The sequence below is a fragment of the Capricornis sumatraensis genome, chromosome X (assembly GCF_032405125.1).
Source record: "Capricornis sumatraensis isolate serow.1 chromosome X, serow.2, whole genome shotgun sequence".
NCBI lineage: Eukaryota > Metazoa > Chordata > Mammalia > Artiodactyla > Bovidae > Capricornis > Capricornis sumatraensis.
Genome location: NC_091092.1, coordinates 57,899,480 through 57,917,759, shown reverse-complemented (window position 1 = coordinate 57,917,759; position 18,280 = coordinate 57,899,480). Strand labels below are relative to the sequence as shown.

Genomic DNA, 18,280 nt, shown 5'->3' with positions numbered 1-18,280 from the left:
GGATGGCAACACCATCTCAGTGGACATGAGTTTGAGAAAGCTCTGGGAGATGGTGAAGCACAGGGAAGTCTGGCATGCTGCAGTCCATGGGGTCGCAAAGAATCGGACATGACTGAGTAGCTGAACAACAACATGAGATGGTAAGGGCTGTCCCCACCATCCCAATACCTGAAATTCCTCATGGAAGGGCCAAGACTCTGACTGCCACAGGCCTGCCAGCAGGACTGCACTGTCAGCAAGTCATATGGGGAAAATAGAAAGGACTCCACTCAGAGCCATTCCATTGGAAAGAGGGCATTGGAGGCTGGGCCGCACAGCCCCGCCCTGTCAGCTGGTGGGATCGCATGGAGCTGGGTGCCTTGTTTCATACAGCTGACTCCATTGGTACAGAGCTTCAGGCCAGATATGAATTGGTCAAGTAATCAAAGGTTAAAGGGACTTCCATGGGCCTCACAATCCTTTCACTAAAATGCTTACTAGATTCTCTAGGTGATCATTCTCTTTCTGGGTCTTCACTTTCTGGGTCACCAGACAGGATTGTGGAGGGGCAATGAGCAGACCAGGTTCATGAGGGCTGGAGATCTAGGAGGCCCGCTGTGGACTGCTCCACAGGAGTCCACCTTCATGGGGCTATCTGAATGGCATGATGCTTTACAAACAGTTGACAGGAAGAGCTTCTGCAGTACCTTGTTTGTGTCGGCAACGCTGTTTTGCCGGGCATCAAAGATGATGAGTTTGTGAGCCTGTGCATTAGCATCCATTATTGTTTGCAAGTACTTCTCATCTTCCTTGCAGCGCTTATCATTGGGACCCACAAGCGGCTGGCTGCAACGGGTAATTGTTGCCTGGCTTTCTGGATGAATCCATGACAACACCTAGTGTTTGAAAGCAACAAGTATTAGTACGGTCCTAAACCAATATGTGCTCTAATGTACCTGTGTGTATGCTCAGTTTCTCAGTCATGTCTGACTCTTTGCAACCCCATGAACTTAGCCCTCCAGGCTCCTCTGTCCATGAAGTTCTCCAGGCAAGAATATTAGAGTGAGTTGCCATTTTCTTCTCTAGGGGATCTTCCCAACCCAGGGATCGAACCCAGGTCTCCTGGGTCTCCTGCATTGGCAGGCAGATTCTTCAGCACTGAGCCACCAAGTTCTTAAGCACACCTGCTTTTTTTTGTATTTTTGTCAAAAGGGATGGTTCAGCCTGAAGACAGTGTGAAAGTAGCCATAAGACTCAATGTTTGGATCAGGCTGAAAGGAGTCTGACTAAGTGAGCTCTAAAAAGTCTCCTTTGCCTTTAAAATTCTAGGATTCTAAGAAAAACAGAAACTAAATCAAACCATGACTAACACCAAGCCCATTTCTATTGATCAACTGATTTTGTCTCCTCATTTAAAAACACCTTTGAATCTCAACTGTGACTCAGATGGTAAACAATCTGCCTGCAATGCAAGAGACCCGGCTTTGATCCCTGAGTTGGGAAGATCCCCTGGAGAAGGGCATGGCAACCCACTCCAGTATTCTTGCCTGGAGAATCCAATGGACAGAGGAGCCTGGTGGGGTATAGTCCATGGGGTCACAAAAAGTCAGACACGATTGGGCAATTAACACTTGGATCTCAACAATGGCGTACATGGCCAGATGAGGACAAAGTAAACAGTCTCTTATAAAATCTAAAGCTATGTCCCCAAACCTACCATTTTCCTCCAGTGTCCAAGACACTTGGGGTCAACCAGATGGCACATGCAGGGCTCAAGACATGCACTCCCTCCCTAACTGTGGTTCCCTCCCTAATATGTATTCCCAGTGTACACATATATCCAAACTCACCAAACTGGATCCACTAAACATGTGCAGGGTCTTTTGTATACCAACAAATCGTTTAAAATACTTCATCCCCTGTTGGCTACTATTTCTTTCTGCAATGGTGGCCCTCCCAGTACAGGTATAGCCTTCCCCTCAGTATCTAAGAAAGAATGTATTTTCTCCAGGATGATTCAGTGACACCAGTGACACAAACTGTCAGCACACTAGCAAGCTTAGCCCTCTGCTATCTATACCATGTTTTGAAAGCATGACTGAAGTTACCCTGGTACTTAGTAACATGAACTCATGGCAGGTGGGGTCATAGCAGGCAGATAAAATGCTTATATAATTAGATAGTTATTGAGAATCAAAGATATGTTCAGGTTTATAGACTTATTTTTCTACTTTCCATTTTCTTCATGAGATTTCTTCTAACTTGCTTTTCCCCATATTAGACCAAATACAGTATATGTTCATATCTAAATAACATTATTTATTACTTACCGGGATTCTACCTTTTGCTCGAAATGCTGCTACTTTTGAAAGATCATCATCTTTTACACTAGTTGGCACAACAATGATGGCAGGGTACGTGTCACAGAGCTCATAATTACTGTTTACTTTGGATATTTTCCAACTTTCATTTGGCAAGCCCTGCAAGGTGTCAGAGGAAAGTTGGTGGTGTGTGTGGGGACCATACTTTTACACTTTCAAAAAGTACTAAGCATGAACCACATCCAATTATTTTCTAGTAAAATCCATTTGTAATTCATTGTTCATTACTGCTTAAAAGATTAAATATACATTTATTTTATATAAGCCATTGCCTACCTAATTCATTTAAAAAAAAAATCTAATGAAGCATAATTTCCAAACATACTAAAGCATGCAAATTATATACTTGAATTCCAGTCCTATGTATTTCTTATCATGTTTTTTATAACAAGTGAGCATAGTGTTGTTCTTTAAAATTACCCACGGAAGTCCTTTAGAGAAACAGAAACTTCTTTAAAATGTCTAAAGGAATATAAAGTCACCGTACCAAATATAAGGTGTGGACCAAGAGTAAATGTCATGAAAATAACGTCTCATTGGAATATCTTCAAACTAACAATGCACTAAAGAACTTCTGGGTAGAGAAACGCCATCAGACTGACATAGCCATGTCTTATACTCATAATCTAATTTAAGCCATTGCTTTATCCTTACTAATCAACTTAGTATCAGAATACCTAATAAAAACCATCCGGTTGGTTTCTTTGTAACCCCTCCCCCTCATCCTGGTACTTCATTTGCCCTCTGAAAAAAGGAAGAACAAACAGCGGCACAGCTGAAGGTATGGTGCGAGGAGAATGGGCATCCAGAGCTGAAGAACCAGCAGACTAGGTGAGTTACACCCATGGACAACTTTTTGCAAAAGGTTTCTTCTCCACTACATTTCTACCATTTTAGGAAAAAGATGCTCAACCTATTATTTTCCAGTTGATAAGCATCACACTTTACCTGTCTTTTATATTCAGATACTGGATCATAAACTTTCCATCCATTCACTGGAAATTTTTCTTTATAGTTGAAGGCAAAGAGTGTCTGGATACAAAAGCACAAAATAGACATGTCAGCATCTTTGCACTGTCACATGCACACTACTAAAGCTTTTCATTCAGTTATGAGCTGAATGTATTGAGTCCTACTTTAATCTATAACATTTTGTAAAACAACAAATTTGAAGTTTTCTTCATCATTACACAGAACTGACACAGTTTAAGTACTCAATGTTAGTTACCAACAGAGGGAAAAGAGATAAAGGAAACCTCTGGAAGAAAGAATAACTAAACATGACATTTTTAGACTGCCACGAAGGCATTCAGACCCGCACAAAAAGAAGGTTATTTCCATGTGCTTACCTGCCCATTGGAAAGAGGAAATGCATGTTTGTTGAGGTTTTCAAATATCCCTAGTTTACTCTGTTCTTCCTGTTTATAAGCAAGTCGCAAGTTCCTCATATCCTGTTAAACAATTAGCAAACCTCATTTATTCAACATGTATTGAGTACCTATGAGGTAGACCTCATGGTATGAAGAGACAAAATATTTTTATTCATTTCTCACAAAATGTAGTTGGCCCTTCATATCTGCATGCTCCATACCCACAAATTCACCCAAGCATGGATCAAAAACATTGGGGGAAAAAGTTCAAAACACACAACTTGTCAAGCAACTATTTACATAGCACTGACATAGCACTAGGTATTTAAAATGATGTAGAGATGATCTAAAGTACACAGGAGGATGTGCAGAGACTGTATACAAATCTGATGCCATTTTACATTTGGGCATTCATGTCTCCAGATGTTGGTATTTGCTGGCGAGGGGGTGTCCTGTAACTAGTCTCTGGTGGACACCAAGTGGTGACTGGACTCCATTTTACTCCAACTAACAAAAGGCAATTCACAAAACACCTCCAACAAGATAATAAATTGAGGAAAATGGAACAAAGGGGAGGTGTTGGGGGGAAAATTCATCAGATGGAACCAGGAGTAAGGTTAGTACATAAAAGTGGTACATCAAATGGTGTGCCCTTCTGTGCTAAAGGTGTGCCATAAAATCAGTTCTGGCTTAAGCTGCTCAAAGAATCAATTATGGAATTCACACCATCCATCAAATAGAAATGCAACAGAGGTTTCTCCTCTGAACTCAGAGCAAGGATTCTGTGTCATGTAGAGACGGTGGCTCTCAGTGACTTCCTTACAGAAACTACAATGTTGCTTCTCAAGATGAGTATCTGAAAGCCCCCTGCTGCACAAGCTGTCAGCCTGAAGCCCAAGTGGAAGTTGTCAGGAGCAAGGCTGACAAGGTGGTTCAAAGGGTGCAATGTCTTCCCAGGACTGGCTTGAGCACTACACCCTGACCTTTCTAAGCCTACGCTCTTTGTTAAAACAGGAATCTCATTCTTTAATCTTACATGGAATTCAAAAATAAATATGACCACAAACAAATTAAAGCAAAAGCAATTGGGGAAGTGAGGAAGGTATTGCTGTGGTATTATTTATAACAGTGAAAGAATGGAAATAACCTAAATGCCTATCAATAAATAAGGGCTGGCTCAATGAACTACAGTACTACTGATGGCATACTACAGAGCTAATGAAAACAAGAAGTGGCTCATTAGGTACTGCTAGCAAGGAATTCCAAGATAATAGTTGAGGGTGGTAAGAAAGGTACAGAACAATGAATGTAACACATGACCATTCACATTTTCAGACACACGCTTGTATGCAGAGGCCATCTATGGAAACTGGTGCCAGTGGGTGCCTGCACAGAGTGGATCAGGGTGGCTGGAGAGAAACTTACTTTTTGCTACACACAGTTTTTGTACTTTTTGAATTGCATGTCACCTGTTTAAGCATGGTCCTGGTAATTCTACACTGAAGAACATTTTAAAACTGCTTTTCACAAAGACTCACCTTGGCCACACACACACACAAAAATATCATAGGAAAGCAACTACAGGACACCTGCCTAAGTGATATAACTTCCTGCTGTGCCCTCCCGCCAAGCTACTCTGGCTACACACATGCTCCTCAGTTGCTGACTGAGCTGACTTGCTATATAGGATTGCTCAGTTCAGAAAGAGAAGGCAATGGCACCCCACTCAAGTACTCTTCCCTGGAAAATCCCATGGACAGAGGAGCCTGGTGGGCTGCAGTCCATGGGGTCGCGAAGAGTCGGACATGACTGAGCGACTTCACTTTCACTTTTCACTTTCATGCATTGGAGAAGGAAATGGCAACCCACTCCAGTGTTCTTGCCTGGAGAATCCAGGGACAGGGGAGCCTGGTGGGCTGCTGTCTATGGGATCACACAGAGTCAGACATGACTGAAGCGACTTAGCAGCAGCAGCAGCTCAGAGGCAAAGGCATTGCCAGGAAAGACAGAGCATGTGTGAAGCCCCAGGAGTCTGAGTGTGGCAAGGGTTGGCGGGGTCCAAGGCAGGTGGGAGCAACTATAGGAATGGGATGGCAAGAACGAGGGGAGGTGGGCTGGAGTGGGAGCCGCCAAGGAAAGCAAGCCCGCTCACACCATGGGGTCTCCGTGTTTTCCCTCTAGCCCAAGGGCAGCTACTGAAGAGTTCTGAGTAGGTAAATGACCTGTTCCACAATTACAGAATTGACTCACCCACCCCACCCTCGGCTTTAAGTTCTGCAGAGGATTCCCACTGCTCTGCCTGTGGAGAATCCTGGAGAATCAGGACTGCCACCATGGACCCGAGGGGAGGACAGCCACGTGTTGCTCGAGAGATGCTAGGAAGCCAGCAGATTTCCGACCCGGCACAGTAAAGGCTTATTTGAAAACGTGAGTTCAACTGCAGTCTAGGGCCAACCAGCAAGAGCCGCACTCAGAGATATGATGGAGGCAGACAGACTGGCAGGAATCTAATCCAAACCCCAAACTGGGAAGGGACCTGGATGGTGCTGCAGACAGGATCTCTTGCCTGGTATTTTAGGTGAGGTTGTTAGTGAACTGTATTCCACAAGGCAAAGTCATTGGAATACAGTATCAGTTAAGGTGTTTCTTAAATGACTTTGTTGTTGTTCAGTTGCTCAGTTGTGTCCTACTCTTTGCAACCCCATGGACTGCAGCTTGCCAGGCTTCTCTGTCCTCCATTGCTCAGAGTTGGCTCAAATTCATGTTCATCTTTCATTAGTCCTCATCAAAGCTGTCACACAAATTTTACTTAATCCATTGGAGGAAAGGGACAAAATCAAAATTAAGCATGGCTCAGGTGCAAATTCCAACAAAAAACTCAACTGTGTTTTTAATCACAGAATTTATGAATATTGTTGTCCCTTTAGGGATTCCTGGGTAGCTCAGTAGTAAAGAATCCACCTTCCAATGAAGGAGACACAGGAGATGTGGGTTTGGTCCCTGGGTCAGGAAGATCCCCTGGAGGAGGAATTGGCAACCCATTCCAGTATTCTTGCCTGGAAAATCCCATGGACAGAGGAGCCTGGCGGGATACAGTCCATGGGGTTGCAAAGAGTAGGACACGACTGAGCAACTGAGCACACACATGCCCACTGTCCCTTTAGGAAGTCTCTGACTGAAAACTAGTATTATAATGACAAACTGCCAAAAAAATACTGATCTCTGCTTTCCACTTGATTTCTCTGAAATGTAACAAATCATGTCACCACCTAGGTTACAGGTCCATGTTAATTGGAACACTTCAACAGAAAAGAAGCAGTTTACTTCAACAGCTTATATAATGGTCTGAATTGGTTGATGAAAGGTTGAAGAGGTTTGTGTCCCGAAGACATCTGAGTGACTAACGTCCAAATTATTCTTACTATCCAAGAGTCCAAGGATGTTCCAGCTGGCTGCCCCATCTCAGTTTCTGTCTGCACCGTACCTTGCACACGATCTCTATGCCACAAGAGTTGTCTCCATGGCTTTGTGCTCCAATCTTTTCAACTCTGCTGATCACTCCCAGGGGGACATCGAGGACGAAATGTGGGTCCTGGGTTCACAGATGAACATGAATGCCAATCAGTGTCAGTCAACAGAGTTTTCCAATTCAAGTCTTCACTGGCTAAAAACATGTTTGCTTATTACTTTGATTTTCCTCTTGGTTCTGGCTAAGACACCAAGGTCTGGCTTATCACCTACTTAGTGATGTAGATGTCAAGAGTATAATTAAACCCCACCCCCCACCCCCGTGAAAGTGTTACTTTAAAGTGTTACTTTACTTTAATACTTCTTTTCAACATATAAAATCTGCTTGCACATCTTAAAATGGGCACATTTTAAAACTGACTCTCAGTTTCTCTCAGAGTGGTAGGATTTCAGGATACTTTTTACTATCTTCTTTATTATATGCTTTCTTCTGCAGCATTTTAAAAAATAAAACCCATTTTTAAATACTCACTCTCTCTACATTCTTGAAGTACATCTTAAAGTCCGTCACTGTCAGGGTGCCAGTCACTGCTCCCACAAATGGGCAGATATACATGACATCTTTCACTGAAAGAAAAAACCCCAAATAGCATCTAGTGCCATTGGCTTGTGTTTCAATAAATCTTAACATGAGTTTCCACAAATGCGTGATTCTAGTTTTCTAGGAATTTAAATTTTTTCATTACTTTAAATAAAGGCATAGATGGATAGTCTTCTAATAAAATTCCATTTTTAAAACAAAAGTCTGATTTGCTACCTAATGAGGTTTTAAGTAAAGAGCCTCATAATAAGTTACATTTTGTCATTTCTTTCCAAATAGTTCACATTTTCCCTGAGTGATAAATTAATCACATTCAAAAACATATTAATTAAACTCTGAAGATCCTGGGCTACATTTCATAAATCACTACTAATGAAAACTAACTAAAGCTAAACACTGTCCCCTGAAACATCTCCAAAAAAACTGCTTTACAGATGGCAAAAACCAAAACCACATCAAGGAAGTAGGGAAAGACTTCTTTGCTTCAAATTTTTCATCAGCTTCCATATTTCTTAATTTTATATCAATATCAACATCCTTCATATCAAAATCAACAACACATATGACTCCTATGAACGCTGGGACGCTCACACCAGTCACAAAGATACCACATCTTCCCAATGTTCCCAAAGTGCTTTTCCACTAAAAGTGCCATTCCACTGAAAGCTCAAGAATGGACACAGTCACTGATGAATCCGAGGGGATAAATAACAGCACTAAAGCTGTCATTCAGCCAAATTCTCAAAACACTTATATTAAACTTTTATAAAACTCATTAGGTACTGAGTGGCTCCTATTGTTGGGGTTCTAGGTATAAATGACAAGATTCCTTCCTACTCATCAGGTAACCCCTGAGGGATACTACACAGAAAAGCACCACAGAGCCTGATAAATGTTATCAGAACCATGTGGACTTGATGTGATAAGAGCTCAGAAAAGGAATGACTTAATTCAGCAGGGAGGCTGGAGAAGGGGAAGCGAGGAGAGGTTAACAAGTTGCCAGAGGTTAGTGTGGCTGGGTCCAAGGGTGCATGAGGACGATGGGACACGAGGCCAGAGATGACCTGTTCATCAGAGTTCATGGCAGTATTATTTGTAATAGCCAAACAACAGAAACAACCCAAGTGTCTGTCAATAGGTGAATGGATCAGCACGCTGTGATGTATCCACACAATGGAATATGACTCAGCAATGAAAAGGAATGACTGCTGACCACAGCACTCATAATATGGGTGAATATCACTACAATTAAGCAGAATGGGATAAGCAGACATAAGGACAATGATTCCATTTCTATAAAACTCTAGAAAATATCAACAACCCTCTAGAGCTTGGGAAAGGGGCAGAAGGTATGGGTGAGAGGGATTATAAAGGGCCCTAAGGAAACTTCTGGGAGGTGATAAGCATATTCATTATCTTGACTGTGATGGTGGTTTCCCAGGGGTATGAAAGTGTCAAAACTCTTCACATTCACTTTAAATCTGTGTAGTCTGTCTGTCTGGAGTAGAAGGAGAGGCATGACAGAATTAGCTCTGCATTTTAGTCCCATCATTCCCAAAACAACACAGAGGCAGGGCTAGAAATGCTCCCAGAGGAGGAAAGGCCAGAGAGGCCGGTGGAGCACCAGGAGTGGATGAAGTTCCTGAAGCCCAAGAGAGAAACCGTTTCAAAACTCAGGTTGGGATGGACAGAGCCCAGAGCCACAAAGTAGGCTATCACAGAGGAAGAATGTGCGTGAAGGTCCTGGCAGGAGAGCCCAGCTACTCAAACACAACATGACCATGCTCCAGGACTGGGCACGTGCCTCTGGGAGGGAGCCAGGAGGGAAGAAGGCGACACTGAGCCTCGCACACCAGGCTGCCAACCCTAACCCCAGCAATCGTGAGGTGAAGTGGTCCCAGCTGGCTGCCCTCCCACCCAGCCTGGCACAGTGGACCACCAGCTCAAATGCCTAGCCATCCACTGCAGGCCTCTGCCCTTATAATCCAGGGTGGGCGCACATGCCCTTTTCCCGCACTAAAATTGTACTTTCTGGACTCTTCAAAGCCACTAAAATTTCTTTGCCAAGTTCTCAAAATTGCCATTAAAAGTATGATGTGGATCATCCCTCAGGGCCTTTTCCTTCAGAGAAGGCTTCCAACAAATCATCGAACTGACATCACCGTGAGAGTCTCACTTGCCTCAGTTCATGGGGCAAAGTTGGGCCCCTCTTCTGTTGGTACTGCCACCCGAGACTTGCTTGGAGCTTCAAGGGATCCTCTATAGTCCCTCGTCTCTTAAGGTCATGATGACAGGAAGAAGGACAAGGTCTCATCCATTTGTCCCCAAATTAAATGGATTTGGCTGATCTCCAGCACATACATCACCTGTGCTTACGAGTAATGTGCCATGTCATTTTACGGATCTCCATGAGCAAAATGTACTCGTTAAACTTACCAATGGCCTTGATTGATTCTCCTGGGAAAAGTGGTGCTTCTTCCATCTGTGCCAGCTTATTTCCATCCCTTAGAGCCTGGCAAGAAACCAAACATGAGTAAATCTCCCTTTCCATCGGTAAACCTGGGAAGAATGGTAGTGCTCTGTGCTCTTGCTATGAGGCTACAGAAGCGTGCAAAATGTATGCCCCCCTCCCCTTACAAGACAATTTCAAAGCTCCGCATCACAGGACACCATGCTGCATATTCGAGCAAATTGTTACACATACTTAAAGTTCACAGTTAGAAAGCATTAATACAGAGATGGTTTGACATGACAGATAGATACTGTAATCACTACACAGACAGCTATTACAAGGTGCCTCCAGAATTTGGAAATAAGGTGTAAAAAGGTTACCTTCTGAGCGTGAAACTAGTACAAATAAAATCATTAGATGCAGATGCTTAAGCAGCTGTAGAAATGGCCCAGCTATAAGAGTGTGTGGGAAACCCCAAAGTCTAATTTAAGAAAGCAGAGAGTGTCTCTTACTAAGGAAAGCCCTACTCTTAAAGCCTTATTTTATAAAATAAGAAAGCTTCCCTACTCCAACCCAGCTTCCTGCAGCTACACAATGTGTAGGAGGGAAGACAGGCGAGTATGCTTGTCAGTGTGTATACAGGCCACGAGAATGTGCCCTCAACTGGCAGACAAGAGTATTTCATCCACTCCTGGGGAGCAGGGTGTGTTGTTCATCAGGCTTTTTTCCCCAGTCAGTTCACACTGCTGATTCCACGCTTACCGAGCAAATTCCTAAAGAGGTCTCAGGGTTCCTGTTACAATATTACCAGGAAAAGGATGTCTTGGATGGCTGGAAGGATACATGCCCACATTTCTAAATGTCCAGATTGGCACTATGAACCAGTAGAGCCAGTCTCTGGCAAGCCTAGTTGGATAGCACCAGATAACTCAGGGGAGCTGAGAAAATGGTGTTCTTGAACTACAAATCTAGGGACCACAGCCTGAACTTTGTGCCTATTCCAAGGTACTGCCACCTTGTCTGATACTGCCAAGAAAACTGGTCACTTTCTCTGGGGATCTCTGACATAATGTGTCATGAAGAAGAGCAAGGTGTTCAAAACCCCAGAAATTCCCAAGCTGTGTTTCATAGAGCACTAAATTCCCAAGAGATGCAAATAGGACTTATTTGGAAAAGTTTGGGAAATGCTAGGTTAAAGGAAACAAGTTTAGCTGGGTTCTTTTTTTTTTTTTTTTTTTAGTGAGACAAATCTTTAGCATGTTAATGCAGGCTGGATCCGCCAGAGGGCGCCAGAGTATGCTGCATTTCCCCTACCTCATCCATCAGGGGCTGCTTTCTCCAAAAAAATACCTGTTAACATCAGGAGGCCACTAGTGTTGGGCAGAAAACAGAGTAGATAGTCCTAAGTTTTCAACATAATTTTATGAAGCAAAATACTAAAACTTGTATCTTTTATAATTCTAGTCAAAATTATTGAAAATTCAAAATAATTATTTTTCACAGTTATAAGAATACTTCAATATATTTTATAAAGGGTCTTAAAGGTCCACTTAAAAACACTATATATAATAGGTTCATCCATTTTTATAAAATAAGAAGGGAAAATGTCAAAATATAAAGAGCGAATTCAACGCTAAATGTTGGTCAAATGATATTTGTTTGGGGAGGGCACAAAATGACACAGTTCCTCCTCCTCCTACAGATTAGTGTTCATCGTCACCTCCAAGCAATTTTACTCAGTTTAAACTTTTAGTCCAGATTGGTTTTTAAGACACTTCTCAATCAACATTTTTAGGGATGCAGAAAACTGTTAAAGGGGACACAGAGAAGTGTTTGTGGATACATTTATACTCATACCTGTTTTGGAAATACAGCTTTGACACAATAAAGCATAAACCAATATTTATACTTTTCAATGTCCAGTTTTAGAAACACTAAAAATCACCAATCTTCACAGAGGCCTTATTTTGAAAGTCTTCTTTCTTTAATTTACTGCCTAACCTAGTGACTGATTTTATAATATAGTTACAAAGGAAGAAAGCTATTTTAATCAATATTCAAGTTTTAAATAACTTCAAATGTTATACTTTTAAAGCTTATTTTAATGGCTAAATATTATCATATAGACTTAAAAACGTTAACTGATATTCAAAAATAAACGGGAATAGGTTATTTTAAAATATATTTACTAAAGCAAGCTGTTCTAATCAACTGAATTTGGAAGAGGTGGGGGAAAGTCTGATTCACTTTATAGCAAGTCACTTCACACACTTTCAAGTCCTCAACCCAGGACTAACTAATAAGATGCCATTGATGGGAGGCAGCAGTGACTGGACCATTTTGAGAATGTAAAAGACTCTCAAGATAGAGGCTAGGGATCAAAGGTTTCTCTTCTAACAGTCACGTTAAATCTGGCATGAAATATCCGTGCATTTATATGAGGCATGAGACGTGTTGATGGGATAGAGACAAACCTCTCACTAAAAATAGTTAAATCTGGGACATGCTTTGTACATGATGAAAAGGCAACTATCAGAATAAAACAAATCATTGATCCCACTGCTTCAGATCTCCCTATAAAAAGTTCACTGTGTATAGGAAAGACATTCAGCTTTAGCATAGGAATTCGAGAGGAGAATGGATCTTAAAGCCTCATTGTTTTGCGAGGACAGTAGATTCCCTCTAAAAAGCCGGTGTTAGGAGATAGGACGCACACTTGTGCTATATTAAGCTTTGACTGCAACTTCCAAGTTGCACAGGACATGATTTGACCCTTGATTTATCCAACCCATGTATATCATTAAAGAGGAATGTTCTTATGGATAAAATATGTCTCGTGAATACACCCAGCCCTCTTGGGGCCTCTGCTCCAAGTGTTGCCCGGTTGAGGAATTCTCTCTGATGATCTCAGCCCAGACCTCTGCTGGTGACCTGGAAGGTCACCAACTTGCTGGCTCTCCACTGCTTTCTCCTCTTGAACCCAGGCTGCTGGGTGGATAGTTTCTGTAACAGCTGCCTGCCGAAAGCAGTGGTTTTCAAACGGGCCTCTGCAAGGTACTTCCAGGGTCACCAAAGGAGGGTGGGCTGGGCAAAGGGACAGCTGAGCACTGGGAGTTTCCCATGCTTCCCTGGAGCAGCTCCTCTAGAGGTTTCATATACTCAGTTTCTACATAAGCTTTGGGGAAAGCTCTGCTGCATTAAATCTCTCCAGAGTCCAGAGGCACTGAGCAAAGAGCAAGTACTGAAGAAACCTCGATGAATGATTTTTTTTTTTCCTTCTGCAAAATACATGGACTCATTCCATAAACACCTACAGCATGCCAGGTGCTGTGCTGGGTACAGACCTTGCAAATTTGAATAAAGAAAAGTCTGCACCCTTGAGGAGCACCCTGAGTGTGTGCATCTGCCCCTCTAAGTCTTTGTGAAGGCGCTACAGAATCGTGTTGTGACTGAGGCTCATTATTCCCATCAGTAAATCTACTTGGGAAAACTGAGAGGCAGAGATGAACAAATTTCTGGTTGACAAAATGTTGGATAAACCAATTTTTGCAAATAATGTCATAATGGAATCTACCAAACTTGGACAGGAGAGTGCTACTGTAGTGGAAAAAGCATTTGCTGGTTGCCTAGAAATCTAGTATGAAATGGCTTCTAAATGCACGGTCTGTAACTACAAACAGATGAACATGTACAACTTGCCACCTGATCAGCTTCAGCTTCAGAAGGGTAGCCATTGTGTTCTTCCTGAATCTCCTGCACAGCACCAGGTGCATGGACAAGAAAAGGCAAAGGGGGGGAAAGAGAAACACGTGCAAACAGACAGGTGAAAGGACAGAAGTTCTTTCTTAAAGAGACAGTAAGCATGTAACACACCTTTCATGGTTTTGCAAATACCAATATTTTCCCCCTTGGAGTTAAGGAAAGAACGTGGAGGCCATCTATAGCATCCTCAGCCTAAAATGGAGTATCTACTCTGTGTTTGTGTTGGGGTGTAAAATGAAAAGCAACAAACATCATGGGTTACACAGAATGTACTGTCTTTTTAAAATCAAGCAATACTGCAGCGTACAGCAAAGAATCAAAATCACAGATGCATAACATGCTCATAGAAAAGAAATCAGACCACAGAGATCGGGCAGCGACCAAAATCCAGCCAAAATCCAAAGGCGGTTCGTAGACATGTGTTTTTAAAAGGAACTATTATGTTGCCCAGAGGTCAATGCCACTGGAATTAACAACATTTCCACACATGCACATGTGCATATCACATGCTGGGGTCATACATATGCAAATACATACAAATGCTCTGTTACTTATTGCTTATTGCTAATTAAATACTGTGATTTATGACTCAAAATCATATTAAATCTAATTACAGTATCAATGTGCTTCAAAAAATAGCTAAAATATCACATATATTTATCTAAATTTTCCAATCCCTTTACATGTATTACTATTCTTAATTTCTTTATAGAATGAGCTTTTTAAACCCTAAAAACTTGGACTTTTAGTTTAGCCTGTGGTATAATGAGCATGAATATTGAAGATGACAAAATTATAACCCCTTTTAAAAGTTATATCAATGCCATTCTCCCATGTTGATGTATGGCAAAACCAATACAATATTGTAAAGTAAAAAACAAAAAAATAAAAAAATAATAAATAATGTATTCCTAGGAAAAAAAAAACAAAAAAAAAAGTTATATCAAGTCTCTGAGGCTGAAAATATTAAAATTTAGCATCAATATATTTTTCCTTCAAGAAACTTTGATCCCAAGGACTATATTTCTTTAAAAGGCAATCAGTGAATAAGTAGCAAAGCTTTAAAAAAATTTACTCTTCCCCACCTTTCATTTTTGTCGGTAAAATAAAATAGCTACTTAAAATATTTTTATAGTTTATCATCAGGTTGAACTTAGTACACAGTCGGTACTGTTACCCTTCAGAGCAGGACAAATTGTTAAACACAGCCAGTTTTTTGAAATTTCCATTTTTTTAATACAAAGAAAATGGAATCATTCTTTGATAAAAATTTTAAAAACAGAAGAATGAATGACCAAACAACCAAAAAAAAAAAAAAAAACCACATAGCATTTCAAAGTCCATGCAAGTGTAAAGCCAAACACTAATAGTTAACAATGTGAATCAATGAAAGAAAATGATTCCCATAAGCAAAAGAAAACATGGTGAAAACAAAATTAAACAAAGATAAACCAACTAGAATCCAAGAATTTGATTTAACCTGCTTATTTTTAAAAGTTTAAAACCAAAGTCACTAAATGATTCTGTCAAAATCCACATTGTTTTCATTTAATGGAACAAGGTTAATTTTCAACATCTGATACTCAGGTTTAAATGCATGCACATTACCAATCTTTGTCTTGCTTTATGAACATTCTGAAATAAAGGGAAGGAAAATCATGAGGAAAATATAAACTATAATCCACTAGCTATAACAGCTACGTCTGTATTTTAAGAAATACTAAATGGGGCTGATTTTGCTAAATTCATCTTCAAGATTAGCACTTCTGCTTTTGGGATTCAGCATGCAAACATGAAGTCTTACTTGATCTTGTAATCAAGACTTGAAATCTTAGACTGCCTACTCAGGATGGACAACTGACCACTTTGTTGTTTTTCTTGTTAATAAATACTCTAGCATGAATTATGTGATGAACAAGGTTAAATGAACAGGACTCTGTAGGCCTAGACTTATAAACCCCATGCCATGAATACCCACTTGGTCAGAATTCCTGTAACACAACAAAAGTCAGTATTGCACACTGGAAACAAATTTTAGCACCCTGCCCTCACACACATTGGCTTTTTCGCATATGAAAACATCATAACAAATAAAGCATTTCTAGTGAACACTGAAAGCTATGACACAGCAGAGCGAATTGATCTGAGTGACTCATAAAACCAGTGAGAAGGCAAAGAATACTAAATAGACTAAGTGTCCGATAAAGCACAGAGACACACAAGGCGGAGGCCCATGTGCTGAAAACCAAATATCCTTACCCTTATATCAGGCCTCCTGAAAACCTGTCAGTTAAAACACAGAACATCATCATCATGGACACATCACTATTGACCTGTGAAAGATGCTGTTAAGTTCGCCAGCCCATGCTCTAAGAAACATCATAATACTCCAAATAAAACCCAGCAGGTCGATCCTAACGTGTTTGCCCTCTAAGTTTCATTCAATATCCAATCAATCCTAACACATTTGTCCTGTAATTTGTAGGCAAGTCTATGATTTGGAGAAACTTATCGCCCTTAGCCTAAGACAAACTACATTATTTTAAACACAAACCCCTTCTGTCAAGGGCTATTACAAGACAGTGTGAACAGGCTGTGTTTGAAAAGTTCATTTGTGTGTCTGTTGGGAATACTGAACACATTTTCCCCACAGAAACAATGATATAAAAAGGTGGTTCTTCTCCCAAACCAGCCCACAGAAACAAAACAAAACCGAACCGAGAAACAACGAAAGTGTCCACAGCTGGCGCGGAGCACAGCTCAGCCACGGGGTTAATGGGATCACAAAGCCTAGTTAAGCACAATCTTAATTTGGTTTCTATAGGAATCCTATTTCCAATTTGCACTTGGGACTCCAGAATTAAACCCCCCGATGTGGCCGCCTCAGAGGTAGAAGTTGCCTCCCTCACCTTAGCCCAGCCCCAACTGCTGCACATGGAAACATGCAGGAGCATTCGGGAAACGGCCCAGAGAGCCAATGGAACTTTTGAAAAGCGAACAGTGCTGACAGTCTGAGGAAGGCTTGAATCATCTGTTCCCCACTCTCGACTCCGAAATCCGATCATCATTACATACGATAGAATGCCAGAGATTCTACAGAAAATATCATTTAAAAAAAAAATCACTGGAGGTTCTTATTAGCTTCACAGGTTTTACTCAGGATAAGAGGATCACGTGAATATGAGGACACACTTCAAAAAAAGCTATTAAAAGAAAATACTCTTTGAAGGAAAAAAGGTGTCGGAACTAAGGGATGCTATAGCTCAAAGGGAATTAAAGCCCAGAAATCCCTAAATATAGACTATTTAGGCTAAGAAGCTTAAATCTGCCCCTTTTTTTGAGGAGGTGGTGGTGATGAATATGTTTATCTTAATTGTGGTGATAGTGCCATAAGGGGGCACCTATCAAAAACTCATCAATTTGTATACTTTAAATATGTGACATTTATCATTTGTTAATTACAACAGAAAAGTTAGTACGAAATACATAATATACACCCTTATGTTAATTTTGAAAAAACTCAAAATGGGACATCCATGGTAATAAAAAGTCAAAATAGAGAGGCTCCCCTCCCCAACTTCATTTGTCAGTGATAACCACATTTAATGAGAATTTTTAAAATTATGCCTCCATAACCATAAATATGGTTACATCACTACTTCTTTTTTTACTTAGTTAATATTTATTCATCTATTTCAGAAGCATAACTAAAATTGCATTAAATTCCAGCAGTACATTTCACACATATATACACAGCATACCATGAAAATGATGTATTACTTAATAATTAAAGTTTTAGTATTTATAATTAGAAACAACAGAAGAGTTCAGTGATGAGGCACAAATGTCTAAAAGATTGAGGTATTATTTATTTCAATGAGATATAGGGATAGGGAGTATCATGACTTACGAGATAAAGTGAGCATTGTGACTAGCACATTCCTAGAACATATATGAATTTTTTATTAAAATCATTACATAAGGTGAAAATTTGTAAAAGGTAATGGTTTCATGTGTGTGTGTGTGTGTGTGTGTGTGTGTGTGTAAATTAAGTTCCAAATTTGCTTTGTTATATAAATCATAAAAATTTCCTTGAAGGTAAGAACATTTTTCAGGTAGAGAGCTGGCATGCAACTTAAGATCTATATACATTTGTATATTATCCAACTATAACATAAATCATATTACCAGAATTTTTCAATGTTGACAAAAACTGAACATAAATTATAAAATTGTGGAACAGTTTGGAAAGTTTCATTGTATAACG

At 40.5% G+C, this 18,280-nt stretch overlaps 1 protein-coding gene across 1 annotated transcript in view; it reads right to left on the bottom strand.

Moving 5' to 3' along the window:
* MTMR1 (myotubularin related protein 1) overlaps positions 1-18,280 on the bottom strand; it is a 53,836-nt gene that overhangs the window by 26,658 nt on the left and 8,898 nt on the right. The window contains exons 2-8 of the mRNA XM_068963379.1: positions 10,236-10,311; positions 7,731-7,825; positions 7,215-7,322; positions 3,710-3,811; positions 3,309-3,392; positions 2,310-2,459; positions 687-875 (exon numbers count right to left, since the gene is read on the bottom strand). Coding sequence (XP_068819480.1) covers positions 687-875; positions 2,310-2,459; positions 3,309-3,392; positions 3,710-3,811; positions 7,215-7,322; positions 7,731-7,825; positions 10,236-10,281 — 774 coding nt within the window. The 5' untranslated portion in view covers positions 10,282-10,311. The remainder of the gene's footprint in view (positions 1-686; positions 876-2,309; positions 2,460-3,308; positions 3,393-3,709; positions 3,812-7,214; positions 7,323-7,730; positions 7,826-10,235; positions 10,312-18,280) is intronic.